The 27,011-nt window shown below is 34.2% G+C and overlaps 3 protein-coding genes and 1 pseudogene across 4 annotated transcripts in view; 1 reads left to right on the forward strand and 3 right to left on the reverse strand.

The window, feature by feature from the left end:
• The window catches only part of LOC105167284 (endoplasmic reticulum oxidoreductin-1), a 5,025-nt gene extending 3,177 nt beyond the window's left edge, over positions 1 to 1,848 (reverse strand). For both annotated transcript variants that reach the window (XM_011086933.2, XM_011086932.2), the window contains exons 1-2: positions 1,405 to 1,848; positions 745 to 876 (exon numbers count right to left, since the gene is read on the reverse strand). In XM_011086933.2, the coding sequence (XP_011085235.1) occupies positions 745 to 876; positions 1,405 to 1,563 (291 nt within the window). In that variant the 5' untranslated portion in view covers positions 1,564 to 1,848. The remainder of the gene's footprint in view (positions 1 to 744; positions 877 to 1,404) is intronic.
• LOC105167543 (glutaredoxin-C9-like) lies at positions 5,562 to 6,375 on the reverse strand. The gene has a single exon (XM_011087316.2). The coding sequence runs from the start codon at positions 6,126 to 6,128 to the stop codon at positions 5,724 to 5,726; it is 405 nt and encodes a 134-aa protein (XP_011085618.1). The 5' UTR covers positions 6,129 to 6,375; the 3' UTR covers positions 5,562 to 5,723.
• LOC105167285 lies at positions 13,103 to 18,883 on the forward strand (annotated as a pseudogene).
• LOC105167286 (F-box protein At4g18380-like) lies at positions 19,447 to 22,477 on the reverse strand. Its single transcript, XM_011086935.2, has 2 exons — positions 20,907 to 22,477; positions 19,447 to 19,858 (listed from the first exon to the last, which is right to left on the reverse strand). Exon 1 carries the CDS (start codon positions 22,109 to 22,111, stop codon positions 20,945 to 20,947), a length of 1,167 nt encoding a protein of 388 aa, XP_011085237.1. The 5' UTR covers positions 22,112 to 22,477; the 3' UTR covers positions 19,447 to 19,858; positions 20,907 to 20,944.

A 27,011-nucleotide genomic window follows, 5' to 3' on the forward strand; every position in this document is an offset into this window, starting at 1 on the left:
AGAGTATTCATGAGAAATGGAAAAAGAAAAGAAGGAGAACAGCAGGGTTACAACGCCTACAAGTTGAACGCCCAGAAAAGAATTAATTATGAAGTCTAGAGGTTAAATTTGCAGCAGTAAGAAGACAATAAAGAAAAAAGAACAACAGGGGACCGAATAAGTAACGAAAGCTAATCAAGAGGGTATTATTTTCTTAATGTGCATTAGTTAAAGTAAACTCAAATGAGCATATGGGCAAAAACAACAGCACAATGTATTTACACAACTATTTGAACAGCAAAAGATCCAAACAAGAAAAGTAAAGGAATATTTAAGTGACCAAAGACTAGAAACTCAGGTAGCAAATATACAGCAGAACAACAAGGAGTGAGAAAGAATGCAAAGGAGCATGCAGAAAGAAGTCAGAACCAAACATTTAAATTAGCCAGACCAGTATGCTACACCAACCATACATAACCCATAATGTATCTTTTATGCCTATGATTCTAGATGTTAGCACCTCCGAGAATATGCATGTAATATCTATGGAAAAAGCATGCAAAACTTCAATCCAGCTTCAATAGAATTACTTGTAGAAATAAGACAAGCATTCAATACCATTATGATATCAAAAATTAATATAATAAACTAGTATAAGAGAACTGAATTTTGTCATGCAACAAAATTGTAATCCAAACTGTGTAATTGAACTACATAATTATTTGCAATTAGATGGAACAGTAGTAGTATCATAAATGCACACACCTTAAAGTACCGAAAAAATGGATATTTCACAATCTGTTGGAGCAACGGATTCAGCACCTCCTCATTGATACGGTCGACAGTCTGATAATCACAACAACAGTCCTCCACAATTCCATGATATTTAGGTCCGTCCTGCAAACATATGTTTCCATGCACCAGAAAGTTAAGAAGACACTATCAAAGACAAAATTGAAAGCCAACATTTCCAAGCGCTACTTAACTTCACTATAAGCTCAAACATCACACTGAATTATATGTCTAAAAATTTCAACTCCAACTTCATTAAATATAACAATCACTTCTCACCAGATCGATCATTCGCCTTCAGGAGTACAATTTAACTCAACTATTTTGGAAGAGAGAATAAGAAAAAATAAAAATAAATAAATGATGAAACATTAATGTTAATGTAGTTCGACAAACTTACAAGACACAAAATTACTTTACCCGCAATTAATTTTTTTTTTTTAAAAAAAAAAAAACAAAATCCTGCAGTCCTAACAATCAACCATTCTTCCACAAAAGTAGTACAGGAAATCCTCCATTGCACGCAATTTCTTTTTTCTTCACAAACGGGAGAGTAAAAGCAATTGGCTAACCAGAATTGAATAGTGAAATAGAGAGCTTAAATTTGTACCCAGGATGAAAATTCAGAAATACCTGAGAACAGTAACAGGTTTTGATCCGATGAATGAGGGAGGTGACGGGAGAATTTCTCGGAACGAATCCGATACCGAGGAGAAGAAAAATGACGGCGCCGATTGAAATCCATGTCCGTTGATTTACGCGCTTTCTCTGTTCGTTCTCGGATTTCACCATTTTCGGACCTATTATGACGAAATCAGAAGTGGAGTCGATTTCCGGTGGTTAGGATTGAATGTGGTGTGTGTATGATAGCCGAGCTCCGAGTGCGGGATTTGCCTGAAAAAAGTTGTGGGCGGTTGTAGCTGGTATTTGATTTTCAGGTGCAAAGTTCAAAATCTACGGATGCCGGAAATTACTAGAATTTGTTGCAGAGACTCTTAACCAAAGTCGTGTGAGGTCGGTTACTAGTCCTTAATGCTACTGCTTTTACATAATTCAAAATTATGACCCTAAAAATCCAATTTTGAGAAATAATTTGGGAAAAAAATACATTAAGTCAAAATTTCAATTGGAGAGGAGAGTACAAAAATTATTAGAATATAGGAGGAAGAGAGGGAAACAAATAAGACGTAGAAGAAGAAGAAGAAAAAAATGTCAAATTATTCTTTTTTTTTAGTTTGAAAAATTATATGTAATATATACTTACTTCTTCTAACGTTTGTTTGTATCTAATAAATATATTATTTCGTTAGTCAAAATTTATCAAATTTACTGATACTAACAAAACATAGAATGAGAATTCATTTTTACCCCCAATTGATTTATTAAACAATTTCTTTTTCTAACTAAATTATCGTTACAAGGTTGCAACTTTTGGATTAAGATGTATAGTTATAAGATTTATATACTTAATTTTTCATAAGTTTTTTCGCTTCCTATTGCTCGATTAAAGTTTTTTGAATGAGTTTTTCTTGAAATGAGACTTTTGAAATTGCTATTCGTCAGTCCTTGAATTGATTTTATCAGTAACCAACAACAATAATATAATACTGACAAATTTTACTTTAAAAAAAATGAAATTCACATTTAAAAACCTTTGAAAATTCAACATAACAGAGTGCAAAAATAAATGATTGCAGTCAAAATCATATGTCATCCTGATATAGGGGGATTGTGCAGATGGAATATTCCAAAACTGGGAATAAAAATAAGCAACAGAATCGTGCTCCAGTCATGCACAGCATGCATCCATCAGAAGAAACTCCTGCAAAATTGTTGTGGTACGTACGTACATATATATACACTCTCTTTGACTGCAGTAGTTGGCAATGGCACCATGAACGGCGTCCATAATGATTAGCATGAAATAGTGATCAACATTTCATGAACCAATTATATGTTTGATCTTCTTTATTAATTATTCCTAATTTTGATCTCGATCGAGATATTCAATGACATGAAGGTAATATGATGATGATCTGACAATGACCCTGTGATGATCTGACGATTCTATATAGTACATCTGACTAATTCAATCTAGATGAATGAGGTTCGCAATGCAGAACGTTAGGCATGCTAATGTGACTTTCAACTAAACTCCATGATGTTGAAGTTAACATGAACTCAAGGTAATAGGAGCGTAAAGTGCAATTTTGACAATAATAAATGCATACCTTGTGGAATGGCCTCCAAAATATTTATAAAAAGTTATGTATCAGAGTTTGTATGGACCACGTGTCATTCAAATAACTATCGGATAGGTGGTAAATCGATAATTTGGGTGATTTGGCAAGGTGCTCTACTCGTTCAAAAAACACGAGTTCCTCAAGAATTTTGATATTTCCATATTTTTTAAAAGAAATTTGCTACTTTGAAACCTATGCATTGTATTTCTCCGATCACATTGTTTTTAATTTTGTCTTTCACATATAGAGTAATTATACAATAATGATGAAGTGACAAAGGGTGTTAGTAAGACTCATAGCCTCATTTCCGCAATCATCCTTATTTAACTTTGGGTTCATTCTCGCTATAAATAATACCCACTGCAGCTTAATTGGTCGAATTAAAATTGCATTTTTGTCATCTAATTATGCTTATTTAATATTTTAATCTTTTATATTGTTATGGTGGCAAAATAGTAGGACATATTTTCAAATTTCATTGATTTAATAAACATATTTGACTTACAAATTTAAAATTGATTGAAAAATAACATATGCTTTGCATATGTCTGTTATAAACCCGACTTTTCACCTAATTGGTTGTTTTAGGTTGATGTGGCATGTGGGAGTTAAAAAAAAAAACAAGAAGAAGAAGAGACCTGGCAAAATTAGTTGCCACGTATGTACATGAGGACATGGAATTTAAGGAAAAACTAATTTAATCCCTGTTTCAATATAAGAAACCCCCTTCTGGGCATATGGGAAAATTTCAGACAAATGTGTTATAAAATTGCGAAAATTGAAAATATATCGGATTATTTTACAATTCTAATAATATAAAATAATAAAAATATCAAGCAAATATAACTAGAGAACCAGAGATGCAATTAAACCAAATTTCATCATCGTACTGGGTAAATTGCATTTTTTATTCTATAAGTAGACCTATTTTCAATTTTGGTCCTATATGATTCACACATTGCATCTTGTGTGTGCATTTTTATTTTTTAATTTCAAGACACAAGAGGTACGGCCATTAAGTTGCTAAGGGTGGATGCTTTTTCTGTTAGGTGGGTGCAAATTTAGAGGAAAAATGTACCAATAAATGAAAATATAGTGGAAAAGGTTTATTTCTTCTTCTTCCTCATATAAATAGCTGATTTGTTTTCTTCACTCTTCCATTTAGTAGAAAAAAAGTGTAAAACATGATTGCAAATGGAGAAGTTTATTGTAGTGTAAGGGTTGCAAGTTTTCTTCTCTCTCCTTAACGATTGCCCTCTTGTGTCCTGAAATTGGGGGAAAAAATGTATATATGGGATGCAATGTATAAATCATCTATAGTATGGAATTAAAATTAAAAACAGGTTCATTTATGAGATCAAAATGCAATTTACCCTCATCATCTTGGTTTCCTCGATCTGATGTACAGTAATCACATAATTAAAATGATGGTATAAAGATCAATTTTATTAATAATTTTAAATATTAATACAAGTTCATTATAAACCCGTTTAACTTTTTTTAACAATTTTAAATATTCGTTTAAGTGCATTTCTTTATAATGACCAATTTAATTATTTTAACAATTTTAAATATTCATTTAAGTTGATTTTCTTTATAAAGACCCATTTAAAAACTTCACCATTTTTAAGAATTCATTTAGATTATATTTTTATTTTTTTATCATTATTGAAGATCCATGTTGAAATTTGGGAATGGGTGTTTACAAAAGAATGAAATGGACCTAAATGGATATTATTTAAATTTCTGTTATCATATTATTTTTTAATTCTTAAAATCCACTAGAATATGGTGAAATTTTTAATTAGGTCTTTATAAAATAATGAAATGGAGTTAAATGAGTATAAAAAATGTTTAAAAAAATTAAAAATATATGGATATTATTATATTATATAATGAATCCGAATTGCTATTTAAAAAATTAATTTTTATAGTATGATTGAAGTAGTTGGTAGTATGCATCCATATTCATGGATGAAGAAATGGAGAAGATCAAGTTCTGGGCTCCCGGAAGGAAAGATGTATTGATTGCATTCCCAATCCAGACTGAAACATATGCATTATGTTTGTTTTTATTTTCAAGTTATTTTTTAAACAAGTCAAAACATATTTAATGTTTATCATCATTTAAAAACACCTTATTTAGGTGTTTTTAACTGTTTTAGCATAAATATATACATATATATTATCTCTAACACACACTTATTTGTCTTTATTTTTCTTTTTCTATCTTCACAAAATACAACAAAAGACTCAGAAAACAAATCCAAACATTACGATGATGTATATGCATTTCAATGTCGAGACTGAAACCTATGATGTATATGCATTTCACTGTCCGTATCAACACACCTTTATTTTCAAGTTTCAACAGTCGGGTCTTATACGGTACTGACAGCCATCATGAGGCAGCCACCACCACCACCAACTTCCATTATACTGTTGTCCCCCAAATTTCTTCATTGCACCTTCCACCTCTTCATCATTAACATTAATTAATTAACTAGTTTTGTTTTGAGAATATTGTGTCCATGAACGCAAACAGCAATCAACGATGCAACAATTAAATTAGCTAAAACTTAATGCATTTCCATACTAATAACTCTTAATTAATTAACACCACAAGTGGATCGAGCAAATTGTGTCTTTGATTGTCCGGCCCGCAGAACTCAAGACGTTGTGATCAGATGATCATAACGTAATTCATCCTCAAAGCCAGAGAGCTCCGACGTCCTTGAGGAGAGGGACAAGAGTGCCGTTAATGTGGCATGCCAAGACCGTCTCGGTGCCTCCCAAGAACCTTCCCCCGACGAACACCGCCGGCAATGCCGGCTGCCTCTGGCCCGAGAGGCGGAAGAGGAACGCTTGCAAGTCGGCGCCTGAGGAGTCACGGTCGAGCTCCACGATGGTTGGGCCAACGCCTAGCCCGAGGAGAAGCTGCTTCACCACGTGACACATGCAGCAGCCGCTGATAGTCAACACCACCACTGCGTTGCCGGACACAATAACCCGCACTTTCTCATACATGGCTTCAATGTCTGCCACCGCGGGCGGTTCTTCACAGCCCTCCGCCGAGATAGGAGATGATGATAAGTCTTTCTTGATCAGTTGCATCTTCTTGAGCCCTAGCTAGTTTGTTAGTGAGAGAAGGGAGGGTAGCTAGACGATGGAAAGTGAGGAAATGAAGATGAGCGAAATCGAGCACAAGAAATTAAATGGTGTCCCAAAAGGGAAAATAAAGGGACAAACACATTTTTCATGGATGCATGTGCAATTATATATGTGCATGAAAATTTAAAAAAAATAAAAAAAATTGGACGAAAGCATTAATTCTCTTCTCTACATGCGAAAGAGATGCGTATCATATGTAAGGTACGTACGAGATGGAGATAGGTCCAAATAGCATGACCATCATATATAGGAGATTGATTACCAGGCTATTTGGCTAAAATTATTCATTTGTAAGTTTGTTCTATGTACATACCTACTACCTACATTAATTATTTGAATCCCTAATAACAACCGCTCGTCCATCCATCCATCTGTCTCAAATCACCATTAAAAACTCCCAACGCTCTCTACAATAAGCGATTCCCATCGGTGGTCAAAGTCTAAACTTGTTTAATGAGACGTTGATTTTAAACATGAAAAGCTTAGTAGGTGGAGGAAGTAGTAAGCTTTTGGAAGAAAAGGTCCACAAATTTTATAGTTAATCTTGGTATATATACTTTCGTCAAATAAATAAATTATTGGATAATTAATTTCAGTTTAAACAAAAAGTAAGTAATTATTATTATGTAATAGTCGAATGATCGGGAGAGAGGCGGGGGGATTGAGGGGTTGATGGTTATTGGTTAGACAATAACTCTTGAACTGGACCAACACTCTACCTAGCTAGCTTGCTACTGCCTATGGCTGGGCTGCTTGCTTATTCATCAGGACCACTGCCTGCTGCCTACGTTAGTCGTCCAACAATCGACTTAATTTGCTCCCACCACAACCACCCCTTGCATGCATTGCGACCCTAGTAGTGCTGGACAGGGGCATGATATCTCCTTTCTTAACTTTCACGAACTAGCTACATAATACCATCACGGATCATCCAGAACTCAGGGTTGGTGGCGGTGGGTGCATTGTTTGGGCTGGGTTGGGGGTGGCTTAGCAACCAATTACTCGACCTACAATAGGCATACGTTAAGACAGATACTATGATGATATAGCCTTGGGATCATCACACCTCACTAGTATGCTACCGTGGACCTGGTGGTCCTCTCTTGCAAGTCCAACTCGACAATCATGTTTTTGTATATATACGATGGTTTTTATCAAATCAATTATATGACAAGTGTAATTTATTTGGGATGTTATTGCTGTATAATTTAGAGAAATTAAGCGATCAATCACATGATAAATGTATCACACTTACTTTATAATTGATTTGGTTCGACCAAATTTAATTTAACTCGATAATTCGGTTAGTACTGCATCTAGTTGTTTGTTCCTTTTTTTCCCCTCTTTTTTAAAACTATGTTATTTCATCGTCTCATCTAAATGAGTTTTTCCCTCGAGGAGAATTTTTTTTTATAACTAATCTTTAACTTTACACCAATTATATATACTTATCATCAAATTAGTTCATCACAGGTACTATTTGGACTAAAACTTCACCTAAATTTGGAAAATAAAATATTGGGCCATTTGGGTTGGATATTACTATGTGAAATTTAGCATTATTGAATGCGGCCCAATTACAATAGTGACCCAAAACAGTTTTCACATATTTAGTGTAGACCAGACCAATTCCGAGAAGTTAGGTATTCAAGACAGTGGGCTCGCAGCCTAGCCCAGTGCACCCTCTCTCCAAATGGTCAGGGACAAAAGCGTAAGATGCGTGCGGAATAAGTAAAAGTAGAGGGGTCAAAGAGCAAATAGCAGAAAATTAAAGAAGCCTTATGGAGACCGCGACACGTGCAGGTGTCTGGTCATCGAGAAGTCAACTCCCAAAGGCTACATTGAATCTCTCTACTCTATCCCACGCCTCATCTCCTATAAAAAGCCGACACGTACACATTCGTCTTGGATTTTTTCAAAGTTGCACGTAAATTGATTCCCAATATTTTTAATACGTATTTGATAATAGAAATATCTTTTTTATTAAAATCGAATAAAATAAAGATTCATTTCAAACTAAAATTTGGTGATTATTTCCTCCGGCACTACTGTATTGCTACATATCTGATGGGGGATTATTTTTTTTGTTGGGCAAATAACGTAAATGCCCTCGAGAACGAGGGTTAATTACAATTTATACCAAAGGTCTGTACCTTTCTGTTTCGAGTTGGGTCAGGCTCAAAAGACTCAGTTCTTAAAGTCATTGATTTCCCTAACAACACTTGACAAGATATCATAAGATAAATGGATACTTTTTGACCCTATAAATACATCATTTATACTTTATTTATGGTAAGATATTTATTACAGTTAGACTCACATTAAAATATATTCAAATCACATTCTTCTATCTCGACTCCAAAATTAATTTAAGCGTATGAGGGTTTCAGTTGAGAGTCTCTCAACAAGCCTAACGATCCTATCTTTTCTCTGATCTCAAGTACTATTCCAAATATACTCGACGTGATAGCAACTTCGATCTGAATCAATATGCCTAATTATATTAAGTGCCCTATGAGTCGTTTGGGCATGTAGTGAAGTTGGAATGGGAACGCTAGTTAAAAAAACAATAATTATTTATTCCCTTGTAACAACTTTTTTTCATTTTTTCTTTTTATTATTATAAAGAAAGAATTTTGATTATTTATTTAATTATTAAATATATTTGTGTAAGTGTAGAGTAGCAATATGCATTAGAGAGTGGGAAGGGAAGGGTAGGGTAGGGGGGTGGGAACAATAATAATAATTAGTGGGGTTTATGCTTTAATTACAGTTGGCTCCTTTTTAACAGGCAACCTCAATTCCCACAACATACTTTTATTTTAGTTGGGTTGGTACTGTACCCAGCATCTGTACTTACACCATAAAAAAAATACTATAATGTATTGTTTTTTTATTCTTTTTTACTTCCACTAATTAAATTAGATGAAATTATATAATTTTAACAAATTTATAATTTTCAAAAGAAGAGGAGATTAGAAGGTGATGATAAATTTGCTATTTGATTATTGTTTGCATTATGATAATTATTGTTGAATGATGCATTAAATATTGATATAATTATTATTTTTATGAGAAAGAATCTATATTTTTATAATTAAAGAGCACTGTGTTTTCGATTATTGAATCTATTAACTTTTTAATTATTTTATTAATTTTTATTTTTTCTCCTCTCTTCTCAATTTTTCATTTTTACTATTCTTAATTAACTTGCACATTTATTTTTCTTCTCTATTTTTGCAATAATTTTTCATTAACTTAATTAATACACATTTATTAAAATAATAATAATATTTTTATTTAAATTAATTATAAACACACATTTGAGTATGACACATATACTAATCTATAATGCATAAACATGGATATGATACAATGGACATGGCGACACAAAAAATATAAAAAAATTAGGACTCGATACGGCACTGATATGGCTACATATTATTTTTAATCAAATATGACTTAAAAAATATACATAATCAGTTTATCTTAAAAGTACGCAATGAAAAATTTTTAATATTCAAATTAATTAAATCATCATGACCACTTTTTCAATTTTTAATAATTTCTTCTTAAAACTTTTAGTTTGAGACAAGTGAGTTAATTCTTTTTATTTTTTATTACGCTAAAAATTCTTTTAAAAAATATCCCAATTTTTTTTTAAATTATAAAAAAAATTCAAAACGTGTCTAAAAAGTGTCGGACATTGTATTTTTTTTTTAATTTTTGGACACACCATTTGTGAAGCGTGTCTGACGCTGTGTTTATATATATATATATATATATATTTGAGCACGATTCTCGTGTCTGACATTTGTTCGAAATGTGTTCGAATCGTATTGTGTACGATACTGCATTAAATAATTTTTTAAAGTATATGTAGTGATATATATAATGAGGCAGCTAGTTTGGTTGTGCAATGTGCAGTAGCTAGGTGTCCTTGGGCTAAAGATATTGGATTCTTTCACCATCATTAATTATTACATTGCTGTACGTAATTAATTAATGTAGTGGAACCGATTAATTGTTGGTTTGTAGATATGGTAGCAATTGTCATTTTTTTACGACCGACTGAAATTATAATTCAAACGTAGCAATAATTACAATCAAATGGATATACCTAATTAATGATCAAGGGCTGGGATACATTATAATAGATCAAAAGCCAATTATAGCACTAATTATTAACACTATAAGTAAAAGGGCATTTTTGGTCTGCATTAATCCACATTGTGGATAATATTATATAGATCGAAAACGAATTGAACAATCTAAAATGGATGATGAACTCCAGAAAATTGAATTCTAAACCATCTCATCCCAACAAAAAGTACAATGTTCCTATAACTATTGGTCCTTTCTGAAGGACATTTTAGTTATTGGTGATTTAATTAGCTGAGTGGTTATCATATCATATATATATATATATATATATATAGAACATTTACTCATTTCCCATATAATACAATTAAATGATTTTTCTAGTCTTTTATAAGAATTAAATTGTTAGGTTCGATTGTGTTAGATTTGCACTTGTAATTTAATTATTCTGGATGGGAATGAAGAGTAATAAGTTATAAGAATGGTGAAAATAAAAAACTATTGAACTTTGCATCTTCCTACTTCACCAAGCTCATCTATATATATATATATATATATATATGTATTTAGAAACAACAAATCTATTATTCAATAAACACAATATTCTACGCATAACGCGAGTTTGAAACCCATTACTTTTAAAGTCATAGTACAGTTTCGCCAACTAAACTAGGCATCATTACATCTTTCTACTTCACAAAGCCCACCTACATTAGTTATTTTGGATTGGAATGAAACGTAATAAGTTAAAAAGAATGGTGAAAAGAAAAAAATATTCAACTTTGCATCTTCCTACTTCACCAAGCTTATCTATATATATATGTTTATAAACAACACATACTATTTAATAGTCACAATATCTCAAGCATAATGTGGAGTTTGAACTCATGACCTTTAAAGTTATATGGCCACAATTTCCCTAATTGAATTAAGCCTCATTACATCTTCCTACTTCACCAAGCCCATCTACATTAATCTACATATATATATGTTCCATAAGTTGTTGGCATAATTTTTTTTTTTTTTTGTAAATGAAGAGTTTTCGAGCAGATGGCAGGACTTATATAAAGGACGTAAGTATTCTTCGTTTACTGCTTATAGTCTTATACAAGGAATATGAGTTTTTTATATCAATAAACGGGTAGGGATCTTGCCAAAGTCCAGCCTAGGCATATACAGTTTTTAACTAAAATAATAATAATAATAATAATAATAATAATAATCTACATACATATATATAATTAGTTTTGTCGGACGAGTTGGTATATCTATATCTTATTTTTAAGTGAGAACACCTCTTTGATATTCACTTTTTAATGATTTGTTTATATATATATATATTAATATTTAATTTATTTATTTATTAACTTCTCACCTTCTCATTCTTTTACACTCCAAATCGCTCTTCTAGACCCCCAAATTATTCAGTTTTTTAACTTTTTACTAACTTTAACTTCTTAGAACTTTTTTTTGGTTTTATTATTTTTATTTTCTTAAATAAAATATATTTAAAAAATATGAAATATATTTTTTAATTTTTATTTAATTGTGCATACTTGTTAGTGTGTGCCAACACATCCTAGTATGTATATGGTAATGCGTGGGCGGGATCTAAAGTTGTACCAAGAACAGAGACCCAATTCATATTAATTCAAAATTATAAAAGAGAAGTAATGAGACATGATAGGTACGTAGGATTAGCAGTTGCTCCTTAAATTTTGATATTGATGCTGCGTACGTACCCTTTTTCTCAATAAATTTCTCTATTTCCAACTCTTACCACCCAATTAATCAAAAGAGGACAAATTATAAATTAGAATAGGATTAAAGGTTGAGGGAAATATGAAAAGGGTGAGATACCAAACCTTTTAAATTATTTCAAGTGTAGAAAAAATTTATAAACTTAGTCATCGACTTTGTAAATTTTTACAATAATTTTAAAATTAAAAAAAAATCGACAAATTTGATTTCATGTCTAAATTTTTATTAAAAAAAAAAAAGAATAGTCAGCAAGAAAATGGGCAATACACATGTCTGTTAACTTGGCTTTTGACGCAATTAATGTACATGAGCATTGTACTTGTACTTATCATTTTTTATTTTTTTTGACAAAAACTTGGATATATGACTGAAGATGTTGAAATTTTTAATCATTCTAAAGATTTTGTAAAATAAAAGACTGAAAATATCTGACCTTTTTATCTTATATAATTAAAAGTGTAATTTCCACAAAGGGTAAGGGTTAAAATGGAAAAAAAAAAAGGGGGGGTATCTAAAGAGAGAGAGGGGGGGGTTGATGAACGCTGGGACGGCGGTGCTTCTGTCCTTTCCCCATAAGCCGGGTGACTTGCTGCAATGGATTTAACCCATTTCTTAGGAAAACATATATACATATATATATTTTGGTCCTCAATTTGATATTGTTTTGGCCCCTAACCTATATATAAATATAAATAATAATAGTAGGTAGTGTAGTGTTGAAGACATGACTCATAATTTTCCAAGAAAAACAAAAACCCTAGCTATCCTCACACTCATAATTTTCCATCCTCAAATCACTACTTTTTGTCTTGAATTTTAATAAGCCAACACACAGAGAGAAAGCATTTTATATATGGTTTCTGGGCATTTTCACAGTCACAGGGGGGCTTGGGAGTTTGAGAAGTCGGGTGATAAGGAAGCAACTCCACTGGAATTTCGGGTATATATATCATCCCCATTAACCACAAATTAAACTCCCAACTCTCTTCCTCCATCAACCATAAATTTCTGCCGCCCCTTAGCTCTCCCCAGGTAAAACATTTTTGTATATCTCACAACCATTCATTCCCGCTTTTCATCTTAGCTCATTCTGTGATATATGACGGATGCTCGAAACTCGAAAATCATCTTATCCGCCTCAACATATGACGATGACAAGCTGGAATTTGAACTAGTTTTGTATAGAGATGAGAGGGATCAGACGGCGAGCTCAAAATGTGTGTATGAGTGTGTGTACATATCCAACAGTAGTTCTGGATTTGTATTCTTTGTCGTTATTTTATAACATCCATCTATTCCTCCCACAAACTAAAAATTAAAGGGTCATTCATCAAACAGACAACAAATTAAGATGTGTACCAATTAGTTTTTGTTTTTCTACCTAATTTCACCAATATTTGGTACTGTTTGGGAATTGGAAGCAGTTTTAGTTAGTGGTTGGTGTTTAATTAAGCACATACTAGAGCAATGATGGCTGCAATTTCTTGGGTCAGACAAGCTTTAATTACTCATTTTTCTCTCTGTCTGAAAAGCAACCCCATTTTTAATTAATTCAAAAGTTAAAATCACATGCTTTAGTCTGTAATTCTTACTATATATTAAACCAAAACCAAGTATCTATATCAAATTTAAGATTGGTTTTGAGCAGTAGTCTGCGTCGTTAGTGAAGATGAAAGCAGCTTTTACATCTTTTTCTTCACCTTTTTATCTCAGCTTCTGATTCTGTTGTGTTTTTTCCCCCCAGAAGGTTATGGTGAATTAATTGATGTATATGTGGGTATGGTTTTGAGTGTTTATTGTAATAGTTGTATCTTGTGGTTTTTGTTTTTATTTTGATGAAGGGTTGAGAGAGGAGAGGAGACTTCTGAGAAAGTACACAGGCTTTGGTTTTTGCTTTTGAAGGCACTGCAAAAAGCTTGAAAGAAAACCATTGCTCCATCCCCCCGCGTATCCTCTTTCTTGGTTCTCGAACGTGAATTATCGTGTAGCAGGAAAAAAGTCTTTTCTATTTCTATTTCTATTTCTTTCGTTTCCTTTTTCTTGCTTCTCTCTCCCTCTCACTCTCTCTCTCTCTCTCTCTCTACATATATATATATATATACGCACACACATATGTATAGATGTGTTGTTGTACGTGTGTATTATCATTACAAAAGCCAAAGTTATCTGTGTAATCGTCATCAGTGCAAAGAAGGGTACAGTGTTCACCACAATATACACACCGCCTACCCACTGTTTTCTCTCTCTTAACTCGAACCCTAGTTCTAACAACTCAGATTCCACCTAGCTAATTTCCCTTTTTCTTTTTACTTTCTCTCTCTAACCATAGAAGCTGGAAGGGGGATAGGGATAAGGCATGAAAGTGGGCATATGGAGGTGGATCAGATTCAATGTAAGTTCCCAAGAATCAGCAACGGTAATCGAACTCTCTTCTCAGCAAAATTAGGGCAGAGTGGAAAAATGGATGACCAGTTTCCTGATGAAGAGGAGGAAGGTGGAGAGCACAAACGGAGTACCGCCAACGGCAGTGGTCTTGGCGGAGGCCTCGATCTTGCTGGTGGCGCCTCAGGTAGGTTTTACGGCTGGCCTTCATCGCGAATTGTTAGGGTTCCCAGAGCTTCCGGTGGGAAAGATCGGCACAGCAAAGTTCTTACATCAAAGGGGCTAAGAGACCGGCGGGTAAGGCTCTCGGTTAACACCGCTATTCAGTTCTATGATTTGCAAGATCGTTTAGGCTACGACCAGCCGAGTAAGGCGGTGGAGTGCCAATGATTAGTCCATTTCCAGATACACCTAAGCAGCTGAGCGACGATAAGAGGTCGAGCACCGGCGGAAGCGATCAACTGGGTTTCGAGTCAGCTGAGGTAGATATGGACGGTGGGGATCCCAGCTACCTCCAACAGCAGCAAGTGACAAAATCCTCCGCTTGTAGCAGCACTTCTGAAACTAGTAAAGGTTCTGGGCTTTCGCTTTCCAGATCTGAAAGCAGGATAAAAGCCCGAGAGCGTGCGAAGGAAAGAGTTGCTTCGGAGAAGGAGAAGGAGAAAGAGAACGAATCTTCTTATGTTGCCTCTTTGAACCCTATCTCCCAGACCACTTCTTTCACCGAGCTGCTCAGGGGAGGGATTAACGGTGTTAATGATAGCCATAATGATAACTCCATTAATCCTAATTGTTCAGTTCATCATCAAAATCCCAATAGGGGATCAGTTGGTGGTATCTCAAATGACTCAAGTTGCTTCCAGAAATCTCTCAGGCAATGGACCTCATCAACTCCCATGGAGTATTTTACTAGTGGGCTTTTAGGACCACCGGTCCAAATGCAGTTTGTAAACTCGCATAAATTACCCACAGCTTCGGCGATGTTTAGTGTGGCGGGAGACCACCAATCGGAGCTGCAACACTCCTTTGCCCCAGACCACTTAGTCTCATCAGCTGTCCATGGAGGGAACAGTAACAGTAGTCACAACCACCAAAATGGCGGCAGTGAATACAACCGGAACTTCACAATCTCGTATGCTAATTCATCCGGCTTCGCCGGCGTTAATAGGGGGACCCTTCAGTCCAATTCTTCGTCGCCGTCTCTGTTGCCTCACGTCCAGAGGTTTCCTCCAATAGACGGTTCTCCTCCTAACTTCTTCATCAGCACCACAACGGTGCCCATGGAGAGCCACCATCAATTCTTTTCTGGATTCGATGCCCGCTTGCAGCTCTACTATGGCGATGCTCATGCTGATAATGGCAGACAGAAAGGAAAGGGAAAGAACTCATGAGTTCATGAAAGGAAATCGACATCCGCTGAAACCACTTCCTCATTCCTGGTAAATTATTACAATTTCTTGACTTGGAGGGACAAACAAAGCCAAACCATTCGTATTAATGCTAATTTTTATTTCCTTTTCCTCAGAGTATATATATATATATATGTGGTTCTGCAGTTGGATTCTTTTTGTGGGTAATTATCTGAATTGTTTGTCATGGGTTTGAGGGTTTTCGCAGTCTTATAATCTTGTGGATTTGACGTATTCTAGTACTAAGAAAGAGTTGATTTTATCTTCTTGGTTTCACAAAAAGGCATGAGCATTGGAGGCAAATAAATTGAAGGCATATATATAGTTTTATCATCTCTCCTCTGTGTAGCATAGCATAGATAGGTGCGAATGGGGATCGGCTGTTTGTCTCTGTGTTTGGTTCCCTCCTTTCTAACATGTCTATGGCGTAGCCAGGTGTTGATATAGGAGAGAAAGGTGCGCACTTTAGCATCTGAGGGTGTGGATAGAGCAAGGGATCATCAACATTCTCTTTCTTATTTAATTATCTGTGGATCCCTTTTAATTCTGAGTACTGCACTGCCCCCACCATTGATCCCTCAGTCACGACACAGTTTTGCAGCCGGAGTTGAACACTTGTCAGTCCATCGGCGCTCTGTCCAGTTTTTAGTCAACAGGTCTTAGGGTTTGAGTCCAACAGCCCATACGTACCTCAAAAGACGTACTTATTACACCAGCCAAAACCCTTAACTTACCTCACCAACCACATAATCGGGAAACTAAAAATATTTATTATTCCTCATTACCTTATTAATTACTTCTTCTCTCCAATATCGAATTATATACGCATTTTTACTAAATTATTAATTTTGTTTGAGACTCAATGTAGTTAGTTTTTTGACTCACATTCATTTGAAATTAGAAGGCTTTAAGCCGTACCTACGTACTAAACCAACAACTTGATGACTAAAAGACGAAACACTACATTTAATGGTGTAAGGGAATTTATGGTTCTGTCTTTGAATTAAATTGCTCCAGACAGCACAGTATATATATATATATATGTACGTATTTAGAGTGGCTGTCATGTTATATATATATATGTGCGTGTTGTGTGTGTTATTTTCTTTTGCTACACCTTACTCATGATGATGGAGAGAAGAATTGTTTGGTTTAGAAAGGAAGCTTATCTAAAAATATGTCTTGGTATCAAGAGTGCTAAATTTATTATGAAATCCTAGATTAGTTGTATAAATAGTATTGGAACTTATAAGATTTTTCAGAAACAAAAAAATAAATTCATTTGGACACAATAGAATTATGAAATCCTGGCCATCTTCCTCACACTCTGTTGCAGCTGTTGGAGAAAATGAAGATGAAGCTTGAAGTCGCATTTATTGGTTTTATAATGAAAATATTATAATTCACATAGTACAAATGTTAGAAACTAAGTTGGAATTTTCTACTGCTATTTAGCAGTTTGTAACTCTTAAATATTATTATCATATCAATCATGGAGGTTGGAGTTCATTATCTGCTATTATTGAAGCAAGTTAGTGTAATTATCAATGTACAGAAGCTGCCATTAGTTCCAGTATAGTTCTCTAGGTAAGATTAGTCTATGTATGTATGTATATATATATATGTGTGCGCGCGCGTGCGTGTGAGTGGGAAGGACTAGCATGGCATAACCACACAACCCTAGCTAATTTCCTGCCAATTGACAGTTTCATTCAAATTATTCTCTTAAATTCACTTGAGATGTAATTAATTCCTTCGAATCATGTCATTTAGCTGTTAATTATGAACAGTTGAAGTTTAATTATGGTGTTTCCGTTTGCAAAATACTTCCAATCAGCATTTCTGAGTTTTATTTCGTTGGGATATTCTTGTCATGTTTGGATAAAACACTGAGTTCATCATCTTGATCATGTCAAGTATGATTAGGTACACACACATATATATATATGAAGATTGATTAAATGATTAATAATTTCATATACATTCCAGACAGCTGCAAATATGGTTGTGATTCTCGTTGCCTCATTATACGCACTGCTGACACCCTAGCTAGCGAGCTAATTAAGTCGTGCTGTCAAATTCATTAATCATGAGATTAGCAACATGATCAGCTGGTTTCATCATGCCAGAATATTGTAATGAGTACTATTGTTATAATATTTAATTTTTATGTAATTAATCATTCTTCTTATGTAATACATTTGTCGTGTATACGAGTAAAGCCGAGAATACCCCACTTATGTATGTAGACCTAGCTGTTAATTGCTTTGGTTCAACGTCTTATCAAGGAGAATTAATTAGTACAGGCACATATAGGCATTAATTCAAATTTTGTAGGTTATTTTCACTTCCAAGCTAACTAAAATTAATTTTGTGCAGGTAACCAAAGATGAGGAGGAAGAAGGAAGTATATAGCCAGAAATGGTGGTGGGAGCAAATTAAAGCATTTTGGTGCAGGGGCGGGTATTAGGTCGTGTTTTCGTACCCATTTATCCATGCATGCATTTTCGGGATAAGTTTACCAGCAGAGTCCAAATTAAAATAGATTGATATTGTGGTGGTGGGTGTACGTGTTTTGATGAAATTAATATGCTATCATTTGTTAATTGAATTCTCCGAGAATGTTGTGGTGATTTAAATGGATGGGAAGTTGGAAGAAGGTGATTATAGGATATGGTGTTTTAAGGTTGTGAAATGGAAAGGAGGCGTAGCTACTAATATATCTTTGATGAAGTGAGAATTGGAATATGTATGTTTTGAGTTGGAGATGGATTGGAGGAGCAGCCGGCAGCCGGCCTAGCATGCACATTAAGTATGCATGAAATGAAATTGGAATGAATGGAGTAGGCCGCTTCTGAGTTGTGAAAACTCAATAATTGATTCCATGGGATCCTCCGCAATCAATCTAAGTGGAAGAAGAAAAAGAAAACGCAGAGAGATTCATTGTGATGTGAATAATCAATTATTGGAGAGTGTATCTATTAGCTGGAAACAGCCTCACGCCCTGCTTAATAATACACATACAGTAGACACGCTCTTCTACAATATTCAAGACGCAGCAGTTTCACGGGGCAGTAACATTTGATTTTCTCACATACTCCTCCACCCAACACACTCTTAAGAAGGAAACTTAGCACAGAAGAACAAGTTGAGAGAGTTGTATCGTCTCCAAGTCTAGATGCTTCCTTTGGTGACCAACACAAACCACCTTCTCCTTCTTACAACTCCGCTAGCCCAGAACCCATCACCAAATCTGCCATAACAATTTCTTTCCCACACAGTACACTACTCTTTCACAAGAGCAAAATGCTACGAGTAAAAACACACAATACCATTTACCACAGAATCCATATATAATCTACAGGCCTTTTTCCACCCCTAAATAGAAACCCTTTAATCTGTATCTAAATATTAAAGTATCTAAAAATTCTAGCTAATATCTCAACTAACATACTAAGTGAATAAGCAAAACTCCATGTCTGCTCAAACAACGTCCGATGCAACTAACACCAGGTAAAAAGTGTTTAGATGAAATCCATCAGAAATAGGACCACCAGTGATTTTTCACATAATTATTATTAGGGCAGTTAATCAACTAATACAGAACATGCAGCTGAAATTGATGATACATTTCATGGTGAACCTTTAGGAGGACATCACATAAGCATGAGATCTTCAAACCTACAATATTCACAGAAAGATAACTAACATCTGTAGATTACATCCAGAGTCAAAGGCTTATAATTCTTACAATATAACCCAGGTGCATTATTCGCACTCATAGAAGCATATGCTTGAGTTTCAAAATGAAAGCAGATGCCTGTTATCCATAGGTTTCACGGTAGGAGGTGGATAGTCTAAGGCTCGAAATCAACCAGTGATCGACAATGCAGTCGTACAAGGAAGCATAAAACTCCCTTGCTACTCACTTCTTGTAATCTATCTTGAAGACAAAACTGTATACTCTGCTTCTTGAAACTTGGAAATCCTCTTACTTGAGAAACCAAAAGCAGCAGTTTCCTGAAAGTTCCATTTGTATCGAAGATGAATTTAGCATTACCAGATAAAGTAGGAAGGTACCGAAAAGAGACAAGTCAAGGATATGCCCATATTAGACGGTTAGGCATGAGTACAATAATACAGAGACAACTAGCATATGCACAGGATGTGGAGAAAAACAACTCATTCTTTGAATAAAGTTGGAGTTGATAAAAGAGCACATAACATACATGCAAGTATATGCATAGTCCTTGCAACATAGAAGAATTAATCCAAGACAAAAGTCAGCCATACATGAGGGCATATATCAAAGTGATCAACAATCACAGAGTAAACAATAAGAATATTTTTCATTGAGGCCTAAGAACAATCGAAAGTCATCCCATCAGTTAAGAATGAAGACTGACGATATAATTCAAATGCCACATCAAGCATTGTCGTTGGCCAAAGAGTAGTTTGACAGCGAAACAATACGACATGAGGAAATGTCTTTAGTGATAACGGAACTGGACCTTACTAAAAATAAAACATATAAACTCCTCAGAAGACGACATATAGAGTATGAAATACTGGCCGACAGCTCGGAATCTCAATCTGTCACAATAAATTCCTCATGCAGAATATTCTCGACGACTAATTAATGATGAATGTACAACCATTTCATATGTGATCCCGCACGGCATATGTAATGTTATGTTAAAATTGTGCCTTAAAAGTAAAAGAGGACCCTAACTGACCCATCAAATCCAGACAGGTGATTTCACAAACATACTCATACACACATCAACTCATGCATAATGAAGATTATTTATAGTCTAATTTCAAAAAGTAATATAAGAGTAACGACTAAAGATACATAAGAAAATCCAACAAGAACACCTAAACAAGCTCAGGAAACATCATATTCGAGCGAAAAGATAATTGCAATATATATTATAATATTATGCAATCCCCAGTTAATCAAAACTCAGTTTCTTCTATGGCTTCTAGGGAAGCAAAGACATAAACAGACAGCTCGCAAAACCAATCAGAAACTTGTGTGAATGGTCTGTGATTAAATGGAAATTACCTCAAACATCCATTTCTCCATCCTTGCTGAATCCCATCTCAAAACGAGTTCATTTCCAGACAATAAGTCCTCCTCTTCACCAACATCCTAGCAGCTGTCCGGAACGGCTCGTCAAAGGCTGTGGCAATCCAATTCCCTTCGGAACCCACCACCTCCTTCTTCGGCTGCTCGCTAGGCCTGATTGCAACCAAGGTCGCCCCTTTTAACACCATCCCATTTGGCAACTCCAACTGAGGTGCATACCACAGCCTCATATTCAGAGCAGGGACAAGAGTTCTCTTCGAGGCAGATGAGGCCGACAAAGGCTTCACTCTCAACTCCTCCAACTGCTCTTTGTCCATAGACAGCACTCCCTGCCCATCTGCATCTGTCAAAACCAAGTTCTCCAGTGTCTTATGCTCTGCTATTATGGGCTGCAGCAGGTAGTGCCTTGCAGAGGCCGCAATCAGCGAGCTAATGGTCCACACAACACGCAGCTTCAAACCTCCATTTGTATAAAAAGACTCTGGTATGCTCCCATTATCATTCTCCACTCCGTTACTGTTATAACCGTTGGTGCCATTATCAGTATTGTTGACATTACAGGCACCCAAAAAATCGCAGCCACTATTCATGTTCTGAACGATACTGGATGCTCCAAGAATAACACAATTATCAAGAGTAGACCCAAAATCCGCCTTCCACTTGAGCAAAATACCGTCGTCAATCCCTAACTCCCCACTGGGAAGTTCAATCCTGAGGAACTTGATCTCGTTAAAATTCTTCAAGACCTGAGTAGGTGAATGGTGAGTGACGCTATTTTGCTCAGTTTCGGAGTCAACATCGTCGTTAAGTGAAGGAAGGCGGCGGGAGGAAGGAGTAATGAGCTGAGTGAGGGATTGCAAGGGTCTGAAGATTCCGGAAAAGAAGATGCGAAAGAGGGAGGAGATGGGATAGCGGGATTTATCAGATGCAGCGGAGGCTGAAGAGGACGAAGTCCCGGAGGAATCGTCGTCGGAGATGACGCAATCGACACGGACGATGACGTCGTCTACCTGGGGAACGAGAGAATGGAATCTCCTTGAAACAACGCAGCAGCGGCCCAAAGCTTTAACGTCGCCGATTTTATTGAAGATCAAGAGGATGAGGGAGTCGGGGAGCCGGTCGAAGTGGTCAATCGTTTCGGGGTGAATTCTACAGCCCAGATCTACCCGAATCGAACCCATCTGGACGAGAATTTAGTATCGCTTTACCGCGTAGGAATATATATGCGGACAACAATTGATGGGTTGTCTGCAGCCAAGATCTGAGAATGAGAAAGAGAGCTCAAGAAACTATGGATCTGGAAAACAGAAACATGGTGAAGGGATTCTAGATTCTTGTTTCTTCCTCAGTTGGGCATCTGGCTTTAGTTAGTTGGGGTTGGGGGAAGGAGAAGGAAGGAGATGATGATGAATGAAATGGTGGAGGACAAGGAGAGAGGAGTTTATCAGTGTGTTGGAGACGGAAGATAAGCGATGGTGGGATGGAAAGACGAGGGAGAGGGCAAAACGACAGCGGGGTGAGGCGTTTGATGCCCTGTTTTCTCTTTTCCCTTGGTTTTATGTCTTTTATTATGGTAGTTGCTAATTGCTAATTGCTAATTGCTGCTGGGTTCAGGTTCGAAAATAATAATAATAATAATATTATTATTATTATTATTATTATTTTATGTCTCCTATAAAATCTTTTTATTATGTAAGTAGTAAAAAATAATTATGCAATTCTAATAAAAGAAGAAAAATACCCTAATTTATATATTATTGTGTTGGTTGATTCTTTTTATTATAAGGAGAGAATGAGATAATATATTCAATTCCTCTATCCTTCATATATCTATTTCTCTAAAACCACTATTCTACTTCAATTAATATCATACCTCAACCGTTGCTATAAAATATTCCATTATTCATTTAATATCATTAAAAATACTTTTTTTCTCAGATAATTATATTTTCCTTCGTTAAGGTTTAATAAAACTATACATAAATTTCTCCTGCTTTGAAAAATTACATCTAACACCCCTAAAGTTTGCTTTTATATAACAACTAAATCCTTCTATTAGTTAATATTCATCGAATTTGCTGATATTAACAAAAAAATTGAATAAAAATTGATATTTATCCTCAATTAACTGATTACTAATTATTTGCAGGTAAAAAAACAAAAAATTCAAGCTAAAACTACCCTTATAACGGTGAAAATATACCTCATCACATGCATTAACGCATAAAAGCGTATGAGACTAATTTGGTCATAAAAAAAAATTATTTGAGTTGTAATAAGTCGGTAATAAGTCATTCAAGATTAATATAGATCTTTATATTTTTTTCTTTACTATCAATAAATTCAGTAAATCTTGATTAACGAATGAATTTATTAAATGAAAGTAAAATCTAAAAATATTAAATATAATTTTTTAAATTAGAAAAAATTTAAATATAACTATAGTTGACCTTAATAGAGGAGAGTGTAATTATTGATTTATTTTTGGTTTGTCTATTTCTAACATCTAAGTTGTATTTTATTACACTCATTTGTTGTTGTTATTAAATATATTTTTGTTGGTGCAATGATAAGGAGCGTGGCGGATAAAGAAGATGGAAGTCACTGTCAAAGAGAGAGAGAGAGAGAGTGGTACATTGCTTATTATGATTGTTGTAGGTTAGCTTCAATTTGTGGTCACCTCAAATTAACGAACACTAATAATAAGTAACAATTTACTCTTTTCTTTTCTTAAGTAACTAATCATTCTTCGGATTTCTTTTTTTTTTTTTATAATTACACTCCCCTTCCCTAAAGTTAGATATAATTACACATAATTCTATATAATTTGAATAATTATATCTATCACCTTTAAAATTTGTTTATATTTAATAAATTAGTGCTTTCGTTAGTCAAAATTAATCGAATTTGATGATATAATAAAAATAAATAAATATAAATTTTATATTTAACCCCTTTAATTTATCGCAGGTCAAATAAATTATTTTATTTTACATGTGATGAGGTATAACTTTACTGTTATAAGGGTAATTTAGTAAAAAAAAAAAATATTTTACCTGCAATTAGTCAATAATAAATGAATCGAGGGTGAGTACCAATTTTCATTCAGTTTTTTTATTAATAACAACAACATTAGCTCTCCCTGAAAACGAGGTGATCTAGCCACACCTTCCAGCACGGCTACCTTGTTACGACTTCACTCCAGTCACTAGCCCTGCCTTCGGCATCCCCCTCCTTGCGGTTAAGGTAACGACTTATCGCCCCATCTATCCTCCTAAGGAGAGGTTTGGTTGCATACATTTGTCTCATACACTATCGGGATGGTGAGAAGATGTATATTTCACATCCCAAAAGGGCTATAATTCAAGAATTTCATTTGATTAGATGGAAGACGGAATGAATTTTTACTAACAAATAACTTATTAGTTAGATGAAAATAAATCTCAAGGATACTACGTGTGATTTTTCAAATTACAAAAAATTTATGTGTAATTATACCAAATTCAATGGGTGGGGATGTAATTATCCCATTTTTTTTTTTTCTAATATTGCCATGCCCTATTTCCCTCTCTCTTTTGCTTTCCAGAGTCTAAATATACAGAAACAAAAATATCAATTGTCAATTATAAATTATATATAGTATGGGAACATAATAACAATTAACAATTAATCAGCATATACATCTTAATAATACATCTCAAAATTAGGTCTTATTGGTTTTTTCTTCTAGTCTAGAGTTAAAATGGCCCAATTGTTATTTCGTAAATAAGAATAATCGGTTGGCAGTTTGATTTGTTTCAACTTCGGCCCATACCTGCAATAATTACTTCCAAAAAACAAAAAGGATAAAAAAAAAAAAAAAACCCCCAAATTTTTCCCAAGGCAAAAAGCTTAGAAGACAGTAACTGTAGACAGAAATATTGAGACATATATAGGGCAAAATGTTCTTTTATAAAATAAGAGAAAAATTTATTTTGGTACCACGACTTTAGTAGATGTTGTTTATAGTCTCATAAAATTCATATTCATGTATTTTTAGTTCTAAAAAAGTCATGTGTGTTTTGATTCTGGGACTAAAAAGATTCAAAATTATATTTTTTTTGACTAAAAAGATGTTATTTTGAGTTTTATGGGACTAAAAGTGCTACATGCCATAGTTGTGGTACCCAAAAAAAATATCTACCCTTATTTCATGGGACTTAAAAAATATTACAAAAAAATAATTATACGTTCGAGGATATATATATGCACATAAATATATATATATATATATATACACACACTAATATTAAAGCTATTTCCAACTAAATATACTCTTTTATTATTAATAAAATGGATGGAAGTGAGCTAAATAAGATAAATTAAAGATTAGAATTAACAGATGCAGGAGCAGGAGAAGTATAAGAGGAGGATGCTTACCAACCACAAAAATACAGTTAAAACAAGTACATATTTTTAATTTATAAATGAGGAAAAATTCTAATTTAAATACACTAATTAATTTGATTCAATTAAATCTGATTTGAGTAATAACTCAGCATAAAGTAGATGGGATTGATGATGCATGTGGGATTGGGGAAGGCATATATAGAACCCATACGTTACGGCATGTGTTCATCTTCACATCTATGTATATACTTTTTTTACTTCACTTTTTGTCAAATTTATTATTGTTGTTGTTTTTAATTCTTCTTTACAAAGATCCAAAAGTTTCGCAGTCTTCTAAGTAGGGATTTGAGCATACGGCCCCGTGCATGTCCGTACTTTGAAAATGGAATCAACATCAACAACCACTTAACATACAAGTTTAATATAAATTATATATATCTATATATTTTTCTCTATGATGTTGGAGTATATCTCTTAAGGGTTTTGATATGACCTCCCCATAAAATACTTATAATATTTTGATAAATTTTAAGTTAAGGTGGTTATGATTCAATTTTGTCCATTTTTAGTTTTAATATGAATGGACACACTATAATTATCCAATTATTTTAGTGTCTGAAATTCACGTAAAATCGTATAATTAGATAAAATTTTTAAATAATTGCCCTCTATACAACAAGTACAATTTTTGCTACAATAATATTGGTACGACTTTTACTATCATTTCCTTTACGACATGTCAGACTTAAAATCATATGGTTATAATCAAAATCTTCTTAATATGGTTCTGACATGTTTTGTAGACTTGCAACCAAATAATGAAGGGATATTCCATTGGTTTGGGACAGTATTTCACTTAAAAGAACTTTCGAGTAAAGAAAAAACATGTGTTTTAGTAATTAATTGGGCTTCTCTTTTAGGTGGGGATGTTTGGTCCATAGAGTGCTATAGCCTTTCCATGAATTCCCTTCTCCCAACACATTTTTGGAATTTATAGCTTAAAGTCACAAGATGAGGACATCCCCACACACCCCTTAATGCCAATCACCACCACACAATGTCTTCCCCTTCCTCTTACCATCTACAGTTTATGCTTCCCAAATCAAATATATAATAATAATTTTTGTATGCTGAGATTTTTTCATAATTGTAATCTACATCCTCACATGCATTTATGTGTGTCAAGATATATAAAGGTAATTTTGTCATAAAAAATTTGTTCAACCTTCAATAAGTCAGATGAGATAAATATGAATTTTTTTTTATTACTAATATCAATAAATTCTATTAATTTTGACTATTGGAGCGATCTATTTGTTAGAGAAAACAAACATTAGGACTATAAATTTCAAAACATAAAGGAAGTACATATAATTACATCAAATTTAAAGAAATAAGGGTGTAATTATCCATAAATTATGTTAAGGTTGTTTGTATGTGGGTTCATTTTCAAATTTGGTTGGTGATGGTCCAGAGTCCAGGCCCATATGTATCCATGCCAATGTTCTCTCTATTTGGTAACACATAAGGATGTAATAACTCGGCTCATCCCCTCTCACATCATATGTGGTTGGGCCGCCCCTTATCTGTCTGCTCATCTCCTCTATTCTTCCTCTTCACAACCCCTATTCAAAATTACATTAATAAAACAGTTCACTAACCTTTATATTTCAATTGTGTCGAGAAAATTCT

This window comes from Sesamum indicum, linkage group LG8 (genome assembly GCF_000512975.1).
Source record: "Sesamum indicum cultivar Zhongzhi No. 13 linkage group LG8, S_indicum_v1.0, whole genome shotgun sequence".
In the NCBI taxonomy this organism is placed as follows: Eukaryota; Viridiplantae; Streptophyta; class Magnoliopsida; order Lamiales; family Pedaliaceae; genus Sesamum; species Sesamum indicum.

Coding starts and splice junctions, on each gene's coding strand:
- LOC105167286 (XM_011086935.2), bottom strand. CDS start 22,111: ATGGGTTCGATTCGGGTAGATCTGGGCTGTAGAATTCACCCCGAAACG.
- LOC105167543 (XM_011087316.2), bottom strand. CDS start 6,128: ATGCAACTGATCAAGAAAGACTTATCATCATCTCCTATCTCGGCGGAG.